The sequence below is a fragment of the Aulostomus chinensis genome, chromosome 6, assembly GCF_037954235.1.
Source record: "Aulostomus chinensis isolate RoL2024-O1b breed Wild chromosome 6, RoL_Achi_v1.0, whole genome shotgun sequence".
Classification (NCBI taxonomy): domain Eukaryota; kingdom Metazoa; phylum Chordata; class Actinopteri; order Syngnathiformes; family Aulostomidae; genus Aulostomus; species Aulostomus chinensis.
Genome location: NC_141325.1, coordinates 795,001 through 820,480, shown reverse-complemented (window position 1 = coordinate 820,480; position 25,480 = coordinate 795,001). Strand labels below are relative to the sequence as shown.

At 48.5% G+C, this 25,480-nt stretch overlaps 1 protein-coding gene across 3 annotated transcripts; it reads left to right on the top strand.

Moving 5' to 3' along the window:
• The first annotated feature begins 944 nt into the window (after positions 1–944).
• LOC147259591 (zinc finger MIZ domain-containing protein 2-like) lies at positions 945–22,224 on the top strand. Of its 3 annotated transcripts, none has more exons than XM_086205647.1 (21): positions 945–1,409; positions 3,650–3,731; positions 3,830–3,944; positions 4,048–4,256; positions 5,470–5,626; positions 6,119–6,355; positions 6,925–7,084; positions 7,429–7,547; positions 8,412–8,501; positions 9,101–9,290; positions 12,004–12,145; positions 12,985–13,063; positions 13,822–13,953; positions 14,776–14,881; positions 16,891–17,048; positions 18,060–18,127; positions 18,270–18,338; positions 18,519–18,811; positions 20,099–20,274; positions 20,368–20,565; positions 21,509–22,224. In XM_086205647.1, exons 2-21 carry the CDS (start codon positions 3,682–3,684, stop codon positions 21,614–21,616), a joined length of 2,856 nt encoding a protein of 951 aa, XP_086061773.1. In that variant the 5' UTR covers positions 945–1,409; positions 3,650–3,681; the 3' UTR covers positions 21,617–22,224. The 3 variants fall into 3 exon arrangements, with proteins under 3 accessions (XP_086061773.1, XP_086061772.1, XP_086061774.1); XM_086205646.1 differs by having other exon boundaries at positions 946–1,409; positions 8,409–8,501; XM_086205648.1 differs by lacking the exon at positions 8,412–8,501 and having other exon boundaries at positions 946–1,409.
• The last annotated feature ends 3,256 nt before the right edge of the window (positions 22,225–25,480 follow it).

Below are 25,480 nucleotides of genomic sequence, written 5' to 3'. Positions count from 1 at the left end.
AACAAGGAAAAAATAAGTGAATGGAAGAAGATAAGAGTGAAACATACAATCAGATGATGACATCATGACTAAACGCATTACAACAGTTGGTCAAAAATAGATTAAATCAAAAAGCAGTCAACCTACCACCTAAACTGCCCCCGGCACCACCTAAACTGCCCCTGATCAAAGCCAGAAGCCTTCATCGCTGTTCCGTTGACTCCACGTCTCGTTTCTGCTTTGGTGAGAAAAAAACAATGATGGACAGAAGGGGTGAGTGAGTTGCCCTGCGTTGGTTTTGAAGGCCAGCAGGGGGCGTTATTCTGGTCCCATTTACATCCTTGGGTCAATTTATGAATGAGTTGACCTTTGACACCACAGGTTGATGCTACGCCTCCTCTCACGATCGTGTATTGGTCCTGGAGCGGTGGACGAGGCAGAGGACCGAGCTCTGGCGTCCCTCAGCTGGGGTGAGAGGGACGCGAGTCTCTCAACGGTCTCTGCGTCTCAGGGACGCCGCTTCCAGCTGAGATTTGACTGTTTGATTTGGAACAAACGGATCCAACCGGCGCTGAATTCATGACATCGTGATGTTGGTGTGGACTCAAGATTGATCAGCTCTTCACACAAGAGGACGATCGAACAACTTCAACAAAAAAGCAGTTCAGCTCCGGTCACACGGTGCCTGAGCGCAAACATGGCCTCTATCTGACTGACGTTGTCGAGTGGGCGTGGCTACCTGCGGACAGGAGACTGAGCTCGGACGAGTTGATGCCTGACGATGCCAAGTGTGAACAGCTGCTGGAACAATAATGAACATGCAGAATGCGGTGTGGTCTGTGATTGGGACGTCCCTATTAAAACAGTTTATTCTTGTCGAAATGGAAGTTTAGACCCACAAATCAGATGACGATTCTGAGTCCTGCCAATGATGAGTGATCAGTCCTCGCGGGCGGGGGTGTGTGTGTGTGTGTGTGTGTGTGTGTGTATGTGTGTGTCCCCTCCTCTGCTTCGGTCGCTGCCTCCGTCTCCTCTCTCTGGGCTTTACTGGCGGCGACGATGCGGACGGACCTCGCCGGCGCGGCTCGGTAGCCCATCGCGGTTTGTCACGTTTGGTGCGTCTCTGTTTTCTGCCCGCGGAGCAGCGGGGGATGGTGCTGCCTGCTGAAGCCGGATAATCGTACGTAGAGGCCGTCGGCTGGGTGGACAAGCTGGCTAGAGCCCGGAGGTGAAGTCGGGGCTCCTAGGGGAACATCGGGACTCCGTGCAGGGTTCTACCGGGGTGTTCTGGAGCCGTTCGGGACGTGTTTGCGCGGGTTCGCCCAGCTTCGCTGCTCGCCTGGCGCCTGATTCTTGATGCCCCGGAGGCCCGGCGTCACTCACACCACGGAGCCCCGGAGCAGGGCTCGGATACCGGGGAAGTAGAGGAGGTAAGCTGGCCCCGGGGTGAACGTTTCCTTCCGTTTCACTACAAGATAGAAACGGTTCTATGTATATTTGACGTAAAATGTGTCCAGAGGCCGGGCGGGCCGGTCCGGAGACGCCGAACCAGGTTGTGTTGGAGGGAGAAGCTAGCCCGTGGCTAACTATTAGCATCGTAGCATTCCATTGTCAAACCAGCTGGGCTGGCTAGGCGAACATGTCAGCGTGGTGCTAACAGCAGTGAACATGGAATTATTTTTTCTTGAGTAAAGTATCTCTTCAACGGCGGTGTTCGATGTTCTGGTCCCGCGTTTTGTCTGTGCCAGCGTCGGTCTTTGTTTAAACGTCGTTCGGCGAAGGCGACTGTTGGCTAGTGCTAACGGCTAACAGCTCTGCTACTGCCGCTGTTAGCCGTTAGCACTAGCCTGTCCCTGGCGCTGCATTTGAAGGAATCTCAAAATGTCCTCTGACACTCATTTTGTCTCCATGGATGAAGTTTGTCTCTATGGGACCGGAACCACGGACCCGCTGGGTCGGAGCATTTCCGTTTGCCCCAGTCCTGTAAATATGATCGATATGATACTGAGGGCGCGTGCATGTGTGCAGCGTTCACGCGCCCTCTGGCCCGAGGGTTGCTTGCTCGTGGGAAAGTGACTGACGCACGAGGATCAGTTTTGAGGTTCATCCGTTGCTGAAGTGTGACGTCAACTAATGACAGCTTTAGATCAGGTGTAATGACGTCAGATGGGTCTTTGGACTTGTTCTTGTCCTGCTGCTAAGATCCGTCCTGGTGGGATCTGATGGATCTGATCACCAGGTGAGCTCTGCTGAGCGTCTTCACACCTGGAGGAACGGGCACCTCCTCGTGTCTGGGCGGTCAGGGAGAGGTCAGCTGATGCTGGAGAAACATTGGCTCAAATATGAGAGAAGAAGCGAGCGTCCTGGTCAGGCGCTTTGATGGTTTGTCCTCCTAAGCGAAGGACATCAGCTGATGAGCCTCCTTCAGAGGGTCCAGGACTCATCTGTCTTCACACCGCTGAAAGAAGGTGGTCACATGTGGTCCGGACCAGCTCCAAATGTGGTTCCAGTGATGGCTGAGTGTGTGCACTCCTGGTATGAATGCTGCCGCTCGTGGTCGACGCCTCAGGACGGATCCTGATAGCAGGTGTGAGCAGGATCGGTTTGATCATCAAATATTGATCAAGTCATTTTTTTCAACAAACTATCAGGATGCTGCGGCTGCTGAGTTGGTGGCTTGTGCGTGTAACATGGTGATGTGGTGATTGACAGGAAGCGCCGCCAGCTCCTGGGAGGAGGTTCTGGAGAGGTGTTTGAAAAATAGATGGAGCCAGAAGATTTCGTAAGCATGGAGAAAAATGTCTGGTTCTCCTCACATCACCTGTCTACGGTTCTGACCCACATGCAGCCCGGCTGGTACTCTTCACTGTCAGGGCAACGTCAAGAAAGGCTTGAAAATTGAGTCGATGGGTTAGGAGCATCCAGGAAGTGTGAATCACGGGAAACCAAACTCACGGACCCTGACTTACGGGGTCGGAGGGTCCAGTGGTTTACAGCCGGATCAGTGTGAATTCAGCCGGGAGCTGGGACACGGTTCATGGTCCGGGTTCCTCTGGTTCCTCACATTAATCTGCTTATCGTTACTATCACATCTATGTGTCACTGATCTGTCCGCTGGCTGTCTCCGGGTCAGCTGATGTACTTAAGTTTAACGTTTCTTCAGTGTGTGTGTGTTTGTGTGTGTTATTTGCCCTTAAACCACACACAAGCACATCTTTGTGCTGTTTTCCTTATTAGGAAATTCAGTGGGGTCCTGGAGAGTCCTGGAGGCACCTGGAGAGACAGTCTTCCACTGAGTCCTCAGTAAATGCTGGTGTGTGATGTCACCCTCAGGCTCCGCCCCTAGTCGGTGCAGATGCACCGATCATCACGATGTAGTGTGGTTTTGAGGGTCTGTCAGACTCGGTCAGAGATCAGCTGACCGTCTGGGTTTATGTTTCACATAGGAACTTCCTGTTAAGGTTGATTTTTCCTCGGTAACTGAGTGGGAAATAAAGATGTTTGTGTTTCATGATTGACTGGAGAGTCATGAAACGCGTTGGACGTGTATGCAACTCCTCTTAGCGACGCCCCAGTCGACCAGTATTTTGATTTGTTGTTTGTTATCAGCCTGTCAACAGACGTGATGGTTCTGTTAACAATCGACTGAGATCATGTGTCGCATCTGCAGGAGCTGGCCTGTCCGATTAGGCCCTGCCCACAATGAACCCTCTGAATCAGATGAAGGCTGGGCTGGCCAACAACCCCCACAGGTACACACACACACACACACACACACACACACACACAGCACTTGTTCTCAGTGTCTGACCAAGATGACCATCCACCAACTCCACCAATGTGTCTACAGTGAGGGTTCGTTCCCCTATGACCCCTCCAACTGGCAGCAGCCCACCAATCAGCCCACAGGGTCCCTCTCCGTGGTGACCACCGTCTGGGGCGTGACCAATCCCTCAGCCAGTCAGGTATGACATCACTAAGCAGGGCAGGGGAAGTGAAATAAAGAACACAGGAAAAATGTTCTTCCATTAATTACAAGAATGTGGAGTGACGGTTGATGTGCTTCAGGGTTTAGGTGGAGGGGTGATGGGGCCTGGGGCCAATCCAGGTGGGGGGCCCATGATGCAGGGCCCCGTGGGGCCTGGCATGGCCAGTGGTCCTGGAGGTTACATGGGCCAGCAGGGCTATGCTGAGCCCAACAAGGGGTACCTGAACCAGGGCATGTATGGCCGGACGAGCGGGGGTTATGCTGGAGGACCGGGGGGGTACACAGGAAGGTGGGTTACATAGAAGAAGTTTCTCTGATGAGAAAACATGCTCTGACAAAGAGATACAGTTCCTTCTCTCAGGATTTGAGAGCCAGGCTAGGTAGCTTAGCACAATGACTGGTAGTGGTTGGGAAGTGTAAGCATCAGCTAGCTCAGATCCAGGCTAGTTAGCTTAGCCCAGTGGCTGGTAGTGGTTGGGAAGTGTAAGCATCAGCTAGCTCAGATCCAGGCTAGTTAGCTTAGCCCAATGGCTGGTACTGGGTGGAAAGTGTTAGCATCAGCTAGCTCAGGTCAGGGATGCTGGTTAGCTCAGCCCATTGGCTGGTGGTGGGTGGGAAGTGTTAGCATCAGCTAGCTCAGGTCCAGGCTTGTTAGCTTAGCCCAATGGCTGGTAGTGGGTTAGAAGTGTTAGCTTCAGCTAGCTCAGGTCCAGGCTAGTTAGCTTAGCCCAATGGCTGGTAGTGGTTGGGAAGTGTAAGCATCAGCTAGCTCAGATCCAGGCTAGTTAGCTTAGCCCAATGGCTGGTACTGGGTGGAAAGTGTTAGCATCAGCTAGCTCAGGTCAGGGATGCTGGTTAGCTCAGCCCATTGGCTGGTGGTGGGTGGGAAGTGTTAGCATCAGCTAGCTCAGGTCCAGGCTAGTTAGCTTAGCCCAATGGCTGGTAGTGGGTGGGAAGTGTTAGCATCAGCTAGCTCAGGTCCAGGCTAGTTAGCTTAGCCCATTGGCTGGTAGTGGGTGGGAAGTGTTAGCATCAGCTAGCTCAGGTCCAGGATGCTGGTGTGTCCAGCAGGAATCCTCCTCCTCCTCATCATCAGTAGCAGCAGTCGCTCTTCTAGTCCTCAAAAACCTTTGGTTCTGTTGACCCAAGTTCCAGTGGAGCTTTGGAGGTGCTGCGTCAAATCACTGCTCCCAGTCAGGAAAGTAGTTCCGGCTACGTGTCTGATTCTACCACTACAACGTCTCCTCATGTTAAACTGGTGTTCATCACCAAGGTTACACACAACCCTCCTGGTATCAATGCAGGCAGAGACGCAGCTACGCTAACACTTCCCACCCACTACCAGTCATTGTGCTAAGCTAACTAGCATGAGGCTAGGAGATATAGATGAAGATCAGTTATAACTGATACTAGCTTTCACTAAAATGCAAATTATCTAAATCCACATTGAATTTCTTGAAAACTACCATGTGATCTCTAACATATTCTGTTTCTGGCTCCAGTTACCCATCCAACCCCAGCGGCTCCAGAGGTTCTGCTGACTTCACTCAGGCTGCTGCTGCTGCTGTTGCGGCCGCCGCTGCCACGGCAACCGCCACTGCCACAGCAACCGTCGCCGCCATTCAGGAGAAACAAAACCAGGAAATGAACTACGGACAGGTGAGGGGGTTAGTTCCTGTGAGGTCACGACTATTCTGAGCGCCGTGGTGACGATAGCAAGTTGAAGGTTCACAGGTAGACACGCAGGTAGACACGCAGTGTCCGTTTAAAGGTACAGGTGGGTCAGAGAGGCGAGATTTGAGCTGCTGACCCGCTGAAGGCGAAGATTCATGCTCACGTGAAATTGAAATCCCTTGGTCCAAACAAAGACCTTGAAGGCTCCAGGCCAGCTCTTAACTGATCTGAGAATCAAACGTCCTGATATGACTTGCAGTGGCTAAATGTGGCAATTCAGAATCGCCCTCTGCGCAAATCTTCACCTTGATCAGGCACCGTGTTGCTGCAACTGTCCGACCGGCTTTCACTGATAAAGCACATCCAAGATGGTGGCAACACTTCCACCAGTTAAACAGTTAGTCGGGAAACTCATCATCCTCAGCACCACCAGATGTAAACAAATCTCAGGTATTTTCTTGTTTGTGTGTGACCCAGATGGGGGGTCCGGCTTACAATAACCAGTTCATGGCCCATTCTGGCCCCCGTGGGCCTCCTGGCATGGCTTCTGGAGGGATGGGCCCTGGACCTACCAGGGGTCCCCCCTCTATGAGCCCCATGTATGGACCTGGAGGGGGTCCCCAACGGGTCCCTCAGCACCCAAATTATGGCCCTGGAACCCAGCAGGGCCATTTGAGGCCCCAACAAGGCCTCAAACGGCCCTGCAACTCTGAGGTGAGTCGGCCCATCTATCAATGGAGTCTGAGTATCACTTATCTGATTATATTAGATATTTAGTCTGATTGTAACTAATCTATTTGTTATATTTTATCTGATTATGGCTAACACATTATTATTATTATTTTATATTTAATTTGATAACTGCTAATCTCATATTTATTGTTTCGTGTAATCGTTGCTCATCTTATTGGTTCGAGCTTAATTTCTTTGATTAGATTTAATCTTATCAAAACTAATCTTGTCAGATTAGCTGTAGTCATATGGAGAAGTGGATATAAACTGGTTATCCTTAATCTGAGCCTAGCTCTTCCTAACTGATTTTAATCACTATTTATTCTGGTTTGAGTTGATCTGATTGTATTTAATATTTAATCTGATTTTAGCAAATCTTATCTGATTTAAAGGTTGACTTTGTCCCAGTGGTTAAATGTGGTATACAGAAAGGGAGGGGCGTAAAACTATTCAGAATTGTTATTGTTTCTAGTATGTTGTCAGTGTAAAATAGCTGAAACCAGAATTTGTAAGTGAGAAGTCAGAAGATATCCTTGTCCGTGGTTGGTCAGCCGTTCCCAGGAATGTCTCAGCAGTATGGCATTCCAGTCGGTTCCAGTGTGAATGTGATGTCCAGTCCTGGTGGTGCTCCTGGTTCCATGCCAGGATCAGGAGGGGGCGGTCACCTGGGACCCGGACAGTACTCTGGGCCCAACGTGCCATACCATCCAGGTAAGCTGCCTGCAGGTGGCGCCACAACACAGATCGCTGGAGTTGATCTTTCTGAGATTTGTGTGTGCAAAACAAAAAAAAACTTCAACTGTAATAAACGCACAGTAGATCAGAATTGTTGTTGTGAACTAACTAGCGCTTAAATAGTCATTTTTTGTTTAATAGTTTGTAAAAGTAATTTCCTACAATCAAGAGTCCCCCCTGAGTCCTAGCGGATTAGTAGCCTAGCCTAGCATTGAGGCTAGCTTCAGGTGTACTAGTGTGTACTTGAAACCAGCGTCTTGTTGCTCGCCAGTTATTGCCTGTCATGCTCACGTGTTTATGATCCTTCTGTTCACCTGTAGGTCCCGGTGGTCCAGGCCCCGCTTCCCAACGCGCAGGCTCCTCTCCTTCATACCAGAGCCATAAAATGCCCCTCCCACAGTACCCTCCTACTGGACCCCCCAACTCTCAGTACTACAAGGTGAGGAGGGTTTGTGGCTAAGCTTGCTTTTTTACTGCTTTGATATGAAGTGTAAAATCAGGCCGGACCAGTATACTACGATACACCAGAGATACATCAGTGGGAAAATGAAAGCGTTGCTTTATAAAGTTTCATACCAGATCTGAAAGTATTTATTGTCATTAATCACTGTTTTATAAAAGTAATGTTTCACTTGCTTTTTTATTTGGACTTTTATAAACACGTTTTCTGTTTCCCTGTCCATCAGAAGCAACAGTCTCTTGTACCTGGTACCCTGGACTGATGCTAAACTTGGACCATCCGGTTCCATTGTGGCTTTTTTTTTTTATTGTGTCAGACCCCATGTTATGTGTGCGCTCGCCCCCCCCCCCCCCCCCCCCCTCTATCTCTGAACCAGCAGTCAGGCTTCGCTCCTCATCACGTCAGCGCAGCAGAAGCTGAGCTGTTCTGCTCATCGTTGGTTTAGTCTGCTGATCAAAGACATCTGAAGCTTCACCTCAGGCTTTTTCAATAAATAATCTACTAACTTCTGATAAATCCCTATTAATTTATTGAAACCAATTCAGCAAATAACACACCTCAAGGGTTAAGCCATGCCCACTTCTGTTTTAAGCCCCACTTCTGGGTCACCCCCCCAAGTACAGAATGGATGCTGCTTATTTTGGTGGTTATACAGAATGAGATACCAATGAAGACGTTCTTAATCATCCTTAGATCTTACATGATTAGACGGATGCCTGTTGAGCTAATTTTCCTAAACTCAATCCAGTGTACATCTGATCAGAGTGGTAACCCAGAGACCTGCCAGGAACCCTCTCTGGCCAGTGAGTGTGTTTCACAGACATCTTTGTGTTTGTGCAGCAGGACCAGTTCAACAGCCAGGGCGGGGGTTTGAACGCACTGACCACAGGAGGCGCCGGAGGGGTCTACAACTCCTTCAACCAACCATCTGGTGTAAAGCCTGGTTTATGCTTCTGCGTCGCTGCAACGGCGTAGACCCTACGCCGTCATTGAACATTCGTAGTTCTGCCTCGAAGGAGCGTGTTGCTCTGCAATTCAGCGCCAAGCCGCTAGGGGGTGTGGCTGTGTCTTTGTATGCTTTCGGGGGCTCTTGTCGGATTCCAAAACAAAACTATTTACCACAGAAAGTGCAGTGCTCTTCTTTGAATGACTGTTGGCTTTCATAAATCAAACTGTCAACTTTGAACATGACAAACATGACTTCTTGTGGCCATTTTCTTCCGGAGACACACACATTTGTTGCGGAGGTTCTTCCACCTCTTCGTGCATTCGGCGACCTCCTCTGAGCGGACCAATCACAGTCCTTGATGTTCACGACGCAACGCGTAGTCAGGATTTTTTGGACGTGCACGTCAGGCTATGGTGTAGGGTCCGCGTAGGGGTCTGCGTCGACACCGTACCTACGCCGTCGACGCGACACAGAAGCATAAACCAGGCTTAAGATGACGTGTGTGTGTTACCATAACGTAAATTCTCCAGTTACCTTGTTGCATCAATAACCAAAGAAGGAATGTCTCCTCTCTCTGTCTTAGCCGGGTCGAGGGTTGCCAGGTTACCCTAGCTCCCCGGTTCCTGGAAATCCAACGCCACCCATCACTCCAGGCAGTTCTATGGCCCCGCCCTACATGTCGCCTGGCAACAGTGATGTCAAGCCAACACCCTCTTCCTTCCTGCCTGACATCAAACCCAACATGGCTGGCCTGGCCGCTCCCCCTCCTACAGGTGCACATGTGCTTCTTTCTTTTAGTGAGAACAACCAGAGGGTTTACTGCTTCCATGAAGTTTACCGTATACTTTGAGAGTTAACCCAGGGAGTTTACCATATACCCAGGGAGCTTACCATATACCCAGGGAGTTTACCATATACCCAGGGAGTTTACCGTATACCCAGGGAGTTTACCATATACCCAGGGAGTTTACCGTATACCCAGGGAGTTTACCATATACCCAGGGAGTTTACCGTATACCCAGGGAGTTTACCATATACCCAGGGAGTTTACCGTATACCCAGGGAGTTTACCATATACCCAGGGAGTTTACCGTATACCCAGGGAGTTTACCATATACCCAGGGAGTTTACCGTATACCCAGGGAGTTTACCATATACCCAGGGAGTTTACCGTATACCCAGGGAGTTTACCGTATACCCAGGGAGTTTACCGTATACCCAGGGAGCTTACCGTATACCCAGGGAGCTTACCGTATACCCAGGGAGCTTACCGTATACCCAGGGAGCTTACCGTATACCCAGGGAGCTTACCGTATACCCAGGGAGCTTACCGTATACCCAGGGAGCTTACCGTATACCCAGGGAGCTTACCGTATACCCAGGGAGTTTACCGTATACCCAGGGAGCTTACCGTATACCCAGGGAGTTTACCGTATACTTTGAGAGTTAACCCAGGGAGTTAACCATATACCCAGGGAGTTTACCATATACCCAGGGAGTTTACCGTATACCCAGGGAGTTTACCGTATACTTTGAGAGTTTACCGTATACCCAGGGAGCTTACCATATACCCAGGGAGTTTACCGTATACCCAGGGAGCTTACCGTATACCCAGGGAGCTTACCGTATACCCAGGGAGCTTACCGTATATCCAAGGAGTTTACCGTATACCCAGGGAGTTTCCCATATACCCAGGGAGTTTACCATATACCCAGGGAGCTTACCGTATACCCAGGGAGCTTACCATATACCCAGGGAGTTTACCGTATACCCAGGGAGCTTACCGTATACCCAGGGAGCTTACCGTATACCCAGGGAGCTTACCGTATATCCAGGGAGCTTACCGTATACCCAGGGAGCTTACCGTATATCCAGGGAGCTTACCGTATACCCAGGGAGCTTACCGTATACCCAGGGAGTTTACCGTATACCCAGGGAGTTTACCATATACCCAGGGAGCTTACCGTATACCCAGGGAGTTTACCATATACCCAGGGAGCTTACCGTATACCCAGGGAGTTTACCGTATACTTTGAGAGTTAACCCAGGGAGTTTACCATATACCCAGGGAGTTTACCGTATACCCAGGGAGTTTACCGTATACCCAGGGAGTTTACCGTATACTTTGAGAGTTTACCGTATACCCAGGGAGTTTACCGTATACCCAGGGAGTTTACCGTATACCCAGGGAGTTTACCGTATACCCAGGGAGTTTACGTATACTTTATGAGTTAACCCAGGGAGTTTACCGTATACCCAGGGAGTTTACCGTATACTTTATGAGTTAACCCAGGGATTTTACCGTATACCCAGGGAGTTTACCGTATACCCAGGGAGTTTACCGTATACCCAGGGAGCTTACCGTATACCCAGGGAGCTTACCGTATACCCAGGGAGCTTACCGTATACCCAGGGAGCTTACCTTATACCCAGGGAGTTTACCGTATACTTTGAGAGTTAACCCAGGGAGTTAACCATATACCCAGGGAGTTTACCATATACCCAGGGAGTTTACCGTATACCCAGGGAGTTTACCGTATACTTTGAGAGTTAACCCAGGGAGTTAACCATATACCCAGGGAGTTTACCATATACCCAGGGAGCTTACCATATACCCAGGGAGTTTACCATATACCCAGGGAGTTTACCGTATACCCAGGGAGTTTACCATATACCCAGGGAGTTTACCGTATACCCAGGGAGTTTACCATATACCCAGGGAGTTTACCGTATACCCGGGGAGTTTACCATATACCCAGGGAGTTTACCGTATACCCAGGGAGTTTACCATATACCCAGGGAGTTTACCGTATACTTTGAGAGTTAACCCAGGGAGTTTACCATATACCCAGGGAGTTTACCATATACCCAGGGAGTTTACCGTATACCCAGGGAGTTTACCATATACCCAGGGAGTTTACCGTATACCCAGGGAGTTTACCATATACCCAGGGAGTTTACCGTATACCCAGGGAGTTTACCATATACCCAGGGAGTTTACCGTATACCCAGGGAGTTTACCATATACCCAGGGAGTTTACCGTATACTTTGAGAGTTAACCCAGGGAGTTTACCATATACCCAGGGAGTTTACCGTATACCCAGGGAGTTTACCGTATACTTTGAGAGTTTACCGTATACCCAGGGAGTTTACCGTATACCCAGGGAGTTTACCGTATACCCAGGGAGTTTACCGTATACCCAGGGAGTTTACCGTATACCCAGGGAGTTTACCGTATACTTTATGAGTTAACCCAGGGATTTTACCGTATACCCAGGGAGTTTACCGTATACCCAGGGAGTTTACCGTATACCCAGGGAGTTTACCGTATACCCAGGGAGTTTACCGTATACCCAGGGAGTTTACCGTATACTTTATGAGTTAACCCAGGGAGTTTATTGCACATACAGAGACATCATGAAATGGTAGCGTATCCCAGGTCTGTTAGCTTGCTCATATCTTTGTACTGACTGCGTGGTTTTCAGGTAACCCCAGTGATGACCTGCGGTTGACCTTCCCAGTACGTGACGGTGTGGTCCTTGAGCCGTTCAGGTTGGAGCACAACCTGGCTGTCAGCAACCATGTCTTCCAGCTCCGGGATACTGTCTACAAAACACTGATTATGAGGTACACACACACACTCTCATTCTCTCACTCACACACACAATCTCTCTCTCTCTCACTCTCACTCACTCACTCATATATTTTGTATAGCCCCTCACCCAAACATTAACCCTTGCAGCTGAATACACAAGCTAAATATGAATCCACATTAAGGTCCTGTTCACACCTGCTGCTAGGATCCGTCCTGGTGGGATCTGCTCGATCTGATCACATCCACCGTACTTCTGATCAGCGATGGTTTGTCCTACTAAGCGAAGGACGTCCGCTGACGAGGCTCCCTCAGAGGGTGTGGGACTCATCTGACTTCACACTGCTCAAGTTTAGCCTACATACACAATCAAATGTGCTTTGTAGAATTTGGATGTGTGCCATTACGACGGTCAGCCAGTCATAGTTGTGATTATTTGTGGTAGCTGTTTCAGGCAGTTGAGTGTGTAATTTGGAATTTCTCACAATGGATTAATAAAAAGTTTCTGGATCTGTCTTCACACCGCTGAAAGAAGGTGGTCACATGTGGTCCGGACCAGCTCCAGATGTGGTTCCAGTGATGGCTGAGTGTGTGCACTCCTGGTATGAATGCTGACCGCTCATGGTCCACGCCTCAGGATGGATCCTGATAGCAGGTGTGAGCAGGATCGGTTTGAACCCTTAAACTGGCTCTGTGCAGCAGGTAGACAAGTCAAACAGGACACACACAGCAGCCTGTAGCCGACCGTGTTCACATCGCTACCGTTACATAACAAAGGTCCCCCTCTTGCATCACATGAAGATTTCCTCAGTTACAGGGAAAAGGCGACGTTGTCTCATAAATCTGGGTGGCGTCAACGCTCTCTGTGTTTCAGGCCAGACTTGGAGCTCCAGTTCAAATGTTACCACCATGAGGATCGACAGATGAACACCAACTGGCCCGCCTCCGTGCAGGTCTGACCTTCATCCCAATCTTCCTCTCCACTCTTGACACGTCTGCCTTCTGGTGAAATATTTTTCAGTAGAACCTTGAAGCAGTTGAAGTTCAAGTTTCTAATGATGTACAGGGACATTTGGAAAATACTTAACCTTAGCAAGTATTTTTAAGGTTGGAGAATATGAAGTGTTAGATTTCATCAGCACGGTTGCTCAAGTTCACCAGAATGTTTTTAATATCTGGAATGAAACCATCCTGGAGTTGAAATGGCAAACATCACGTCATCAGAATATCTGATCAGCTCTATTTCCCTGACATTAAATGCACACTAGCATGTCAGATGTAATGATGAAGGCTTTGAGAGTCTGGAAAGTATTGGTTCGAGAAACCTTGAAAGTTCTGTTCCATAGTCAATGAGGACTTGAATCCTGGTGCAGGACGTCGCCTTCAAAAGTGCACCAATGCTTTATAACAAAGATGGTTTTGTCAGAGCGTTTAGAGTCTGAGTTTTAAAAGCTCATACGTGAGCTGATTGCTGTTAGCTTGTTGTTGGAAGGAGAGCGAGCATCACTGTGCTGTGTTTTCACCAGGCGTCCTGGCCGCTCTCCGTCTCGAACCACGATTCGTGATGTCTGTACTCATCACATCCTGCCTCTGTCAATTGTCAAGAGTGAATTCAATGATTTTTTTTAATCAAATGCCGACTGTGTCTGTTCACTTCAGATGTCTCACTTTTCCCATTGCTCTTTTAAAAAAACCCTGCTCCGCCCCTCAGGTGAGCGTGAACGCAACTCCTCTCACGATCGAACGAGGCGACAATAAAACTTCCCACAAGCCTTTGTACCTGAAGCAAGTGTGCCAGCTGGGCAGGAACACGATCCAGATCACTGTCACAGCCTGCTGCTGCGTAAGAACACACGCACATACTTAGAGACACACACGCACATACTTACAGACACACATACATACTTACAGACGCACACTCACACATACTTACAGACGCACACTCACACATACTTACAGACGCACACTCACACATACTTACAGACGCACACTCACACATACTTACAGACGCACACTCACACATACTTACAGACGCACACTCACACGTACTTAAAGACGCACACTCACACATACTTACAGACGCACACTCACACATACTTACAGACGCACACTCACACGTACTTACAGACGCACACTCACACATACTTACAGACGCACACTCACACATACTTACAGACGCACACTCACACATACTTACAGACGCACACTCACACATACTTACAGACGCACACTCACACGTACTTAAAGACGCACACACGCACATACTTACAGACGCACACTCACACGTACTTACAGACGCACACTCACACGTACTTACAGACGCACACTCACATACTTACAGACACACACGCACATACTTACAGACACACACGCACATACTTACAGACACACACGCACATACTTACAGACACACACGCACATACTTACAGACACACATACATACTTACAGACGCACACTCACACGTACTTACAGACACACACCATACACACTTACAGATACTTACAGACACACACTCATACTTACAGACACACACATACATACACACACTCATACTTACAGACACACACATACAGACACATACATGCAGACACACACACACTGTATCACATCACCCAGGTGTGGAGGTGTGGACTCCCTATCAACCGCCTGTCTGTCTCTCTGCAGTCCCACCTCTTCGTCCTCCAGCTGGTTCACCGTCCATCGGTTCGCTCGGTGCTGCAGGGCCTGATGAAGAAGAGGCTGCTGCCAGCCGAGCACTGCGTCACCAAGAGTAGGTCTGACGCGAGCGCCGCAGCGCACCACTGTTGATCCCCTGTTCTCCTCATGATGTCAGGTGCTTCTGATTTCGTCGGCAGATGCTGTCAAGACTCCATGAACCTTGACCCTGATTTTGATGTTAATCTTTAAATTTTAAATTCCTGCTGTCAATCAAAAAGGTGAATCAAAATGATGGCACACTGAGAATGTTTGCTCCTCCTCCTGTCAATCATATTTATCCCATTTATTACTGCAGGAAATGATGACACATGAGTGACTGACAGGTGTGTTGGTCTACTAATCTCCTGTGACATCATAGCATCATTCTCAGCATCAGCATCCTCTGGTTGCCGTGGTAACGCCTCTGTCACCAGCAGAGCTGAGAGTGGAACATGTCTAAAGTTAAAACACCGAAGTATCTTGGTGGGTGAATGTGTGTGTTGACGTGGCGGCAGGCTGAGACGGGACGGCTCAGGTTGGAGGTCGGCCTGCACTCCCGGCAGGAACTCGAATGCTTTCACCCCTTCATGCAGTACTTCCTGTTTTCTTTGGCAAATGATGATGAGTAGGTCTGGTTCTTGTTCATTGCTTTGATATTTATGGTCAAAAATCGAGTTGATGAGGAGGTGTGAGGAAGCTGATGCTGAGTCCAATGACTCCTATCTGTGCACGTGCTCAGAACACTCCTGGAAGGCCCAACACGCCACTGGCTAAACATCTAACTCCTGTTCCAGCTGATGTGTTCAGGACATACATCTTATTTATGTCAGACCTCTTGGATACAAACCTCAGTGGAGGCGGAGCCAGACCATTCGTGAGGAATGAGCCTACAGGAATGTGAAATCAAAAGCTTTGGTAAAACTGCTTCCTGTCCCCTGAGTCTTCCAGGATTTCTGCTCGAAATATCGAGCCAAACAAAGAGATTCAAATGTGGGTGGGCTGACCCACACCTCAGCCACCTGGCAGACTAAAATATCTGCATGCTTGAAGGCAGCTGACCGTCCCAGCCAATAGGCCGGTGTCGCTGCAGCAGCTGCTACAGTCCTGAGAACATTGTGCACGTGTGGCGGTGGGGGCGGGACTCCTGGGTGAGTCATCAAGGAACCGGGCTGCTTGGATTTTTCCTCTTGTTTTGCAGCCACGGAGAGAAGTTCCCCCACGGCTTCAATTCCACATTGTTGAACCTTCACAGGTTCGAGAGGGAATGTTGTCAGCCAGCTGCTCATGATCAGGTGACTTTGATCAGGTGATCGAACTCAGCAGGGAAGATTCTATCAGGAGAAAAAAATCTTCCTTCTTGGGGCTCGTGGCTCTGAACTCTGGATCAGAATCCGACCCACTGACAGCCAGTTCATCAGCTTGGTTTAGATTAGTGTTGATAGAAGTATCAGAACCTCTCGTACAGGATGATGATGATGTCAAACATGACACGCAGCTGGGAAACAACTTGAATTATCGTTGTCTTTATTCGTTGCTGTTGTAACCATAAGAGCTGTGAGGGTTCCTGCAGCTTCCTGAGAGCGCCAGGCGCGTGGTGTGAGGGGTGCGTCTCTCAGACAGATGGGGTGTGAGTGTGTGGTTGCCACTCAATCCCAGATCACTCTTCTCTGGTTCCAGTTTATTTTCAGACGATGTAAATCAAACCAGAGGGTCCAGCAGGTGCTGGAGGTCCTTGAGAACGCTGTGAGGACGAGTGCCTCGATTCACACTCGAGTGCTCCAGACTGCCTAAAGTTGTAATGTCCTCATTTTCTCGTAACCCTTGAACCAACTGTTGCTGGTTCAAATATGTTGACCCCAAATGAAGGGTTGGGGGAGGGGATCCTGTGATATTCTTCACGTCTGTTGATTGGTGATGTATGAGTGTCGCTAGGCCCTTCAAAATGAGGTGATTGATCTCTGGGGTTCACCTGTAGTCAAGGTCAAAGGTCTGAAGGGTCCATCTGGATCAGTAGACCTCCACCAGATTCTGGTTCTGTCTCAGTTTTGGTTCTGCTTCATGTTTCCTTTCTTTGTGTGTTAGTAAAGAGGAACTTCAGCAGTGGCTCCATCCCCGGGACTCCTGGCTTGAATGGGGAGGACGGCGTGGAGCAGACCGCCATCAGAGTCTCCTTAAAATGTCCCATCACTTTCCGCCGCATCCAGCTGCCGGCCAGAGGTCACGACTGCAGACACATACAGGTTCAACAATGCTGCACGCACTGAGATGTCACCGGCCAACTGGCCTCTGCTGTAATACAAATCCTGTAGGTCAGTCTATACTGACACCCAGGCGGTGCGGCGGTCCCAGACGCCCACCATCGGTACTGAGAAACTATTGTTGTGACTTGGACTTGGGTCATGAAAACAGACTCGACCTGGATTTCCAGAATTTGTCCTTTTTCCAAATGTAGCATTTTTTGATCAAAACTTCCTGAAAGAGTGACATTAGTCATAAACATGTCATAATGATGTCACCAAGCACCTGGATAACCCTGAACATCACAAATGTTTCTGTCATGAGCACACAGAACAACTGTAAGGAAACAACAGAGAACTTAAGTTCTGCCTGTCGTTTTCCTGATGATATTCATGTTCCTGGATTGTTGAAACAGCATAGTTGGAAAACTTTGGGAAGATTTGCAAAAACAGGAATAATAGAGGAATATTTGGTGCCTGGAAAAAAGATGTTTTCTAAGTCCCTCTCAGAAAACAGCCGTCCTGTAGCTGGAGCCCTCGCATGGTTGCTGCAGCTTGTAAACACAAGATTCATTCAAATGACAGACCCATTGGCACCAGAGGCGTACGCCCCTTCCCCGTGTGAGCTAAACGCCAGCCAGCACAAGCAAACCGCAGGTGTTTGTCACCTACCTGTCAAGAAGGCTAGGGGGCACCACTCCCACCTCCCAAGAGATATCCCAACAAAACAGAAACTGACATGCAGGCAGAGGGCTGCAGTGACCGCACGTCAGAGGTGATCCAGGCAGATTCATTCCCTGAGTCAATACTTATTTTTTGAAGCAACATGCTGCAAACTCGACCTTTAACCTCCAACGTCCAGCTGTCGAGTCAGCCGACTGTCCTGTGCGTGGTGATGACACACCTCTATAACATGTTGCTGCACATTTGGCTGTTTGTTGTCACAGGTAAAGCACTTTGAATGTGTTTTATATCAACATTTGTGTGTGTGTGTGTGTGTGTGTGTGTGTGTAGTGTTTTGACCTGGAGTCATATCTGCAGCTCAACTGTGAGAGAGGAACATGGAGGTGCCCTGTGTGCAAGTATGACAGACGCACGCTTCCTCTTCTTACTGCATGACATCGTGTATGACACCTTTAAGTTTTGGGTGGTCCTGTGGAAGCCTCTAATGTGCCCACGTGTGTGTGTGTGTGTGTGTGTGTGTGTGTGTGCGTGCGTGCACAGTAAAACGGCTCTGCTGGAGGGTCTGGAGGTGGATCAGTACATGCTGGGGATCCTCATCTATGTTCAGAAGTAAGACATCAGCACTGACTATTGTTGTGACCAGCGTGAGAAAAACATGAGAATGAAGTGTCTGATTACAGGAAAAAAGAACCTTTGATACGCTACAAATAATAGACGTATAAGTGAAGTTCTGAAGAATGACCCACCGAGGCCGGCGTAGGTGATCACTGTCTCCTTCTCCCCCATCAGTTCTGAGTACGAGGAGATCACTATTGACCCAGTGTGCAGCTGGAAGCCCGTCCCTGTCAAGCCGGACATCCATGTGAAGGAGGAGTCTGACGGTCCGGTCCTGAAGCGTTGCCGGACACTCAGCCCCAGTCACATGGTTCTACCCAGTGTCATGGAGATGATCGCATCACTAGGCCCTGCCCCTTCCTCTTCCTCCTCCACCGCTGCTGCTGCCTCCTCACCGATGCCATACGCCTCCCTGCCTGCAGGGGGCAGCAGTAATAGCAGCAACACACCTGACTACCCTGGACCAGGTGCGTGGACCAGATTCACTCGGGCACTTCTGGGTCCAAAGAGAAAAATCACATGAGATTATCTGTCAGGACCAGATTTGCCTTCCAAAAGAAAAGAAGCAACATCTGTGTGAGGGAGATGATGGCAACTTGAACACATGCTATATTTAATGACAAGATCTTTGAAATAAGTGGGAAATTGCTTTAACAACTTCTTGGTTTGTGGTTGTCTTTGAAGCAGAGTAAGAATGTAGCAGTAACAGAAAACTGAGGCTAGTGCTGGCTAGCAAACCTGACTTGCTCTTGCTAATCTTTTCCTCACATGCTAATGGCTGTAATCTTTGTTATTGTCCTCCATAATTCACATTCAAGACGAAGCCAAAAGAAACAAGGATGAGCAGTGACACTTCACATGCTATGGTACATCCATTATGTAATAGCAACTTAATCATTACATGCTAGCAGACACTAGCCAGCATGCATGGGATGATCCCAGCAGTGCTGTCGTTTATAACCATCCAAGATGGCAGACCTGCTTGCACATGAGCCACAGCAGAAGATCCGATGCAGCCCTGCCGGCTTCGCTCCGCTGAGCAGCTCACGACTTCTGTTAACGCCAAAGTCCTGAAATCAGTTAAACCTGAATGTGGATCTCTTCGCCGCTCTGACATTTATTGAGCCGTTGATCAGCATCCAAACCAAGAAAAGATTCGCTCATTTACACTTGACTAAGAATAAAATGTCGATGATCGGCTCATCGGGGAACAAGCAGGTGATGGAGCCACAGTTCTGTGATGTCATTTCCTGGAGGCGTTAACTGATCATACAGTGCTGATACCACTTGGTAGTCATCAAAGAGGCTGATAATGATAAAATTATGGTAAGAAATGGAAATTTTGGTGTGAAAAGTCAGAATGCCTTCAGTTATACGAGATGAATGGATGAAAAGGAGGAGGAGCTTCAGCTTCCTCCTGATGTGTAACCCATCAGATGGTGCTGTGGGTGGGGCATCATAGGCTCCAGAGGAGGGGGTGGAGCTAAAGTAGAACCAAAACTGAAATACTTTTTTTGTATCAGAGGGATTTTGATCATGGAGGTGGGAAAATCAATCAGTCAATCAATCAATCAGCATCATTGACTTCAGTTTCCTCATCTGACATTGAATAGCGAAGCTGTCTGGAGGAACTCAGGCTTGATGTGTGTCACTTGTGTAACGATGAAGGTCGAGACTGGTCATCATTGATCTGTTAATCAGTGCAGCTCTGAAGATGGTCCACTCCAATCAACTAGATTGATCTGTGCCCTCAGCTCCATCCTACCCCGGTCAGCCTGCCACCTTCTCTGACTTCAGTGCTGGTCCTGGGACTCCAGGGATTGGTGGGGACTTCTCCTCCCCTGGGCCCCCCCCCCTCTCCTACCAGTCTGAGCTGCCCAGTGCCCTCCTCACCCCCGACAAGCCCCCCCCACATCAGTTGGCTGGACAGGTACAATGACATCATCATCATCTTCAAAGGAAACCAGTTAGATCAGATGTTCGATATCAATTCGTCTTCATCCTGGTTCCTCTCATCTCTCAGATGTCAGTCTCAGGCCGTCTGGACTCCACCTCCCATGGTGCTCCTCTATCCCAGCAGCAGTCACAGGGTCTCCATGGAAACCCTCAACTGGGGGGCAGCAACCAGATGATGCAGCGTAGCAATCACAATCCCCGTCTCCATGGTGACAACTCCTTTGGGCTCGGGGGAACTACGGAGGTTCCAGAACCTTCTCTGGACGTGAGTATATAGACCCGACTCAACCTCTGATGTCAAGTAACAAACCAGTGGATCTGGAAGGGGGGTCCCAGGACCCAGGGGAACACCAGGGTCCTCAACAGGAGAGAAATATCCTTTTTCCACTGGTCTGATCCCACCGGAGATGTATCTTGGAAGTGAAAATACAGTGTTCTGCTCCTGTTGATATGAATACTTCTAACTGAAGCCCTGGAGGGCAGTACTTGGGATTAGATTTCTCACAAACAAGATAAAGAAACGTGATAACTGGAATCATCTCATAATCACAGGTGAACTACTTATATGGTAAATACTTTTTTTTACCAGCAAAACTGAAAATGAGTTATTCAACAATAAAATTATGCAGGAAATCAAAAAAATGTCAGAATATCCATTCATCCATCTTCTTTACCACTTTTGTTGTGGGGGTGGAGCCTATCCCAGCTGACATTGGGTGAGAGGTGGGGTTCACCCTGGACGGGTCACCAGTCCATCTCAGGGCCATCAGGAGCAGTTAGGGGTTCAGTATCTTGCTCAAGGGTACTTGGACATGGTCACTGGGGGAAGTGGGGATGGAACCAGCGACCCTTGGCTTGCTAGACAGCCACTCTACCACTGAGCCACGCCGGCCCCTTTATGTCAGAATATTAGGAACAAAATATAGAACAGAAATGACAGGAAAACTATATTGGAAATGATTGGACTCGTGTATTTGGAGGTCAGCTCAGTGATGGCATGCCAGATGTTAAAAAGCTTCTGAATACTCATTTTGTTGAAGACCCCTGAGGATCCAGCGGTGCAACGTAGCAGGGTGTGTCATCAGTGTAGCGTTGTTGTGTTCACAGAAGTGACTGTGGCGACAGCAGCCAAGGCCCCAGCACAGACCCCTGGGGGACGCCATGTTGAAAGTAACTTACAGAAACTCATCTCGACTGTTTGTGTGCAGCTTCTTCCTGAGTTGACCAACCCAGATGAGCTGCTGTCCTACCTGGGACCCCCGGACCTCCCGAGCAACAACAACGATGACCTGCTGTCACTCTTTGAAAACAACTGAACACACCAAACACACAACTACACACAACATCCAGACTCTACTGTTAGGTTCTGTCTCCTTACGAGCTGCTGTGGCAGCAGGTACCACATGGTGGATGGAGCGGACATGAAGGAGGACACTTGTAAACATCTGTGACTATGAACGTGACTTTTTTTTTAATCTATCCTGAGACTGTGTTGATCCCTTCATTCCTCTTCTGTGTGAACGCCATCACCGGTGGCTGATGGTCGGGAGTGGCGGCGGTGGTGGTCCACAGTTCTGACGTCAGTTGCTGAACAGACTTCGGCTGTTCTCAGGATCGACCCTCATCCCTCCACGCTACTGACGTGTCCATTTTATTTGTGTCATCATCTGATGTGTTAAACAGCAGTTGGTCCTTCAAGGTTCCTGGTCTGAGTCTACGAGACATGCAAGTCTTTGAAGACGAGCTTTAAAACGTTGAGCTACTTGAACTGTGGAGTTCAGAAACATCCTGAACAGACTCACCTTTGACCTGCGGCCACTCAGGGTGGTTGAAGGAGTTTTCTTTCTTTCAGGGTTCTTTGTCCATCGGTTGTTTTCAAACTGTAGAAAATTGATCTGAAGGAAAAAACACCTGTTTATTCTGATTTTCTGATGTTCTTTTTTTATTTATGTGAAAATGTTTTGACTTTCGCGGCTCCTGTTCAGGTCAGTTATCTTTTCGGTAACATATGCAATAATCATCCCTCACCTCTGACATGTTTCTGTGGGCGGGGCCAACAATGCACCACCCTGCAGGAAACAGCTGATCCAGCTCGGTATTCCCAGGAAGTCGCGTCCTCCTCAAACAGCATTGTAATGTAAGATGTTCAAACCAGTAAACGGGATATTGGTGACCTCGGTCAGCTCTGGGGGGTCCAACCGCCATATTGAAGCATTTGCTGCGTAGGTCTGATGTGGCAGTGAAGAATTCCCACATGACCACAAGCTTTGAGTCATGAACCAGAAAATGAAATCACATGCAATCAGATCTGTAGGTGCAGAGCTCCTGTCAGGTTACAACCAGTGACTTCACACCTCTGACCTCCAAGACTTCACATCCTCCTTGAGTCCAACGTGCTAGAAAATGATGCCGTATCAAGTATTTAGCAAATAAATTACATTCCCTGATAAGACTTCATAGAGGCAGGACTTAGAATCTTGCTTCCAAGCAAAAATAAAAATAGGTTCTCCCAGTAGAACGTCTGGTTCCTTCGTTCCCAGGTCAGAGACCTGAGATCAGGTGTGTGGTTCCCAGCAGCTGGAGCTATCAGCAGGTTCAGTTCTACACCAGATCCACCAGTAAACACCAGACCAGTGGATGTTGGAGGTTCAGTTCTACATCAGATCCACCAGTGAACACCAGACTGGTTCAGCTCTACATCAGATCCACCAGGAAACACCAGACCGGTGGATGGTGGAGGTTCAGTTCTACATCAGATCCACCAGTAAACACCAGACTGGTGGATGGTGGAGGTTCAGTTCTACATCAGATCCACCAGTAAACACCAGACCGGTGGATGGTGGAGGTTCAGTTCTACATCAGATCCACCAGTAACACCAGACTGGTGGATGGTGGAGGTTCAGTTCTACATCAGTTCCACCAGTAAACACCAGACTGGTGGATGGTGGAGGTTCAGTTCTACATCAGATCCACCAGTAAACACCAGACCGGTGGATGGTGGAGGTTCAGTTCTACATCAGATCCACCAGTAAACACCAGACTGGTGGATGGTGGAGGTTCAGTTCTACATCAGATCCACCAGTAAACACCAGACTGGTGGATGGTGGAGTCTTAAAAACCTGGGTTGCTAACAAGAGTCTAGAGGAGCCTACAGAGGTCATGGAGGTCATTAAAGGTCATCAGGGGGAAACACAAGAAGCCTGAAGACACTTCCTGTAGGACTTCAAACACCTCCCTGCACCACTCCTAACTTCGAAGATGGTCTGAAGATGTAAGAAATTCTGACTTGATGGAAAACTTCAATGTTTTTACACTTATTTCTTATTCCCTTGTGTCTCCACAAAGTACTTTGGAACTTGGATAAATAAATAGAAGAAGTCATGATGTTTGTAATTGTAAAACACTTATGATTGTCGGCCTCATGATGTTGGAAGGACATTACTTTTGTTTGGACTTGAATCCCAAAGTTTGGTCAAGACTTCACCTCTGACATCTGGGGATTCTTAGCTCAGTGAGAACCGTCCACCTTTGGTCTATCAGCCGCAGCAAGAACCACTCGGGTAGGTTCACCTCATCTGGGTTCAGACCAGAGCTCCTACCCCATTTCCTGTTGTGGAGCATCTGTAGTTATGTCCCTTCTGTCCTGAGACATTCAGGACTCATAAGAAACTGGAATCAGCATCAATCACTGAACTGTGATAGAGATGAAAAGAATTAGAAACCTTCTTCCACTTGGGTGAACCCTTTGTTCCATCGTAAAGAGGCAACATGCTCGACAACAGCAGGAAGCTTCAGATGATAGAATATATTTCAAAATAGACAAGGAACCAATACTTATAACTGCAATTATTTATTCAGAACAACAAAGTGGATTGAGATTCAAAAGCTTTTTTCTAAAAACAAACAACCTGAAGACCTCATGGACCTACTCAGGGGACCTATGCGATCAACGAAGTGGTCGCAGTCCAACACGGATGAGTTCAGGAAGTCAGAAGTGGGAAAAGTTCCCGGTTGCCAGTTGCATTCGGGGAAGATGAATGACATCAGCTGTTACCTGAACATTCCACTAGGAACATCATATAATGACCTTTGGGCAGATGGGGGGAGTTTATGCTCCGCCCCCAAATACATCCAACCAATCAGGAGAGACACCTAGATGTTACTAAAAACAAGCATGCTGGTGTGTAAAAGACGTCAGGATCGTGTTAACTACAGCGTTAACGGTTCCACAGATGCAGGACTTGTTGCAGTCAAACAGCAGTTGAGACAAAACGTGATATCTGAACTTCTAATTGGAACACATGGAGGGACGCTAGGCCACCAGGACAGAGCAGCGGGCTGCCGGGGCAGGAGACGGTCATCACACCCCCATGAGACCGGAGACATCCAGAAAGATGGACGTGATGAAACCGGTGACTGAGATGATGATGGTGATGGTGATGATGATGGTGGTGATGATGATGATGATGATGATGATGGTGATGGTGGTGATGGTGATGGTGATGGTGATGGTGATGGTGATGATGATGATGGTGATGGTGGTGATGGTGATGGTGATGGTGATGATGATGATGGTGGTGATGATGATGATGATGATGATGATGATGGTGATGGTGGTGATGGTGATGGTGATGATGGTGGTGATGATGATGAGGATGGTGATGATGGTGATGGTGGTGATGGTGATGATGGTGATGATGATAATGATGATGGTGGTGATGATGATGATGGTGATGGTGATGATGATGATGATGGTGGTGATGATGATAATGATGATGGTGATGATGGTGGTGATGATGATGGTGATGATGATGGTGGTGATGGTTGTGGTGATGATGATGATGGTGATGATGGTGATGATGATGGTGGTGATGATGGTGGTGATGATGATGGTGATGGTGGTGATGATGGTGATGATGATGGTGATGATGGTGATGATGATGATGATGGTGGTGATGGTGATGATGGTGGTGATGATGATGATGGTGATGATGGTGGTGATGGTGTTGGTGGTGATGATGGTGATGATGGTGGTGATGATGATGATGGTGGTGATGATGATGATGATGGTGATGATGATGATGATGGTGATGATGGTGGTGATGGTGTTGGTGGTGATGATGGTGATGATGGTGGTGATGATGATGATGGTGGTGATGGTGATGATGGTGGTGATGGTG

Bases quoted from the DNA above. Each gene is read 5' to 3' on its own strand.
- LOC147259591 (XM_086205646.1), top strand. From the start codon at position 3,682: ATGAACCCTCTGAATCAGATGAAGGCTGGGCTGGCCAACAACCCCCAC. The intron at 3,732-3,829 runs GTACACACACAC...ATGTGTCTACAG, and splicing joins CTGGCCAACAACCCCCACAG to TGAGGGTTCGTTCCCCTATG. The intron at 13,954-14,775 runs GTAAGAACACAC...GTCTCTCTGCAG, and splicing joins CTGTCACAGCCTGCTGCTGC to TCCCACCTCTTCGTCCTCCA.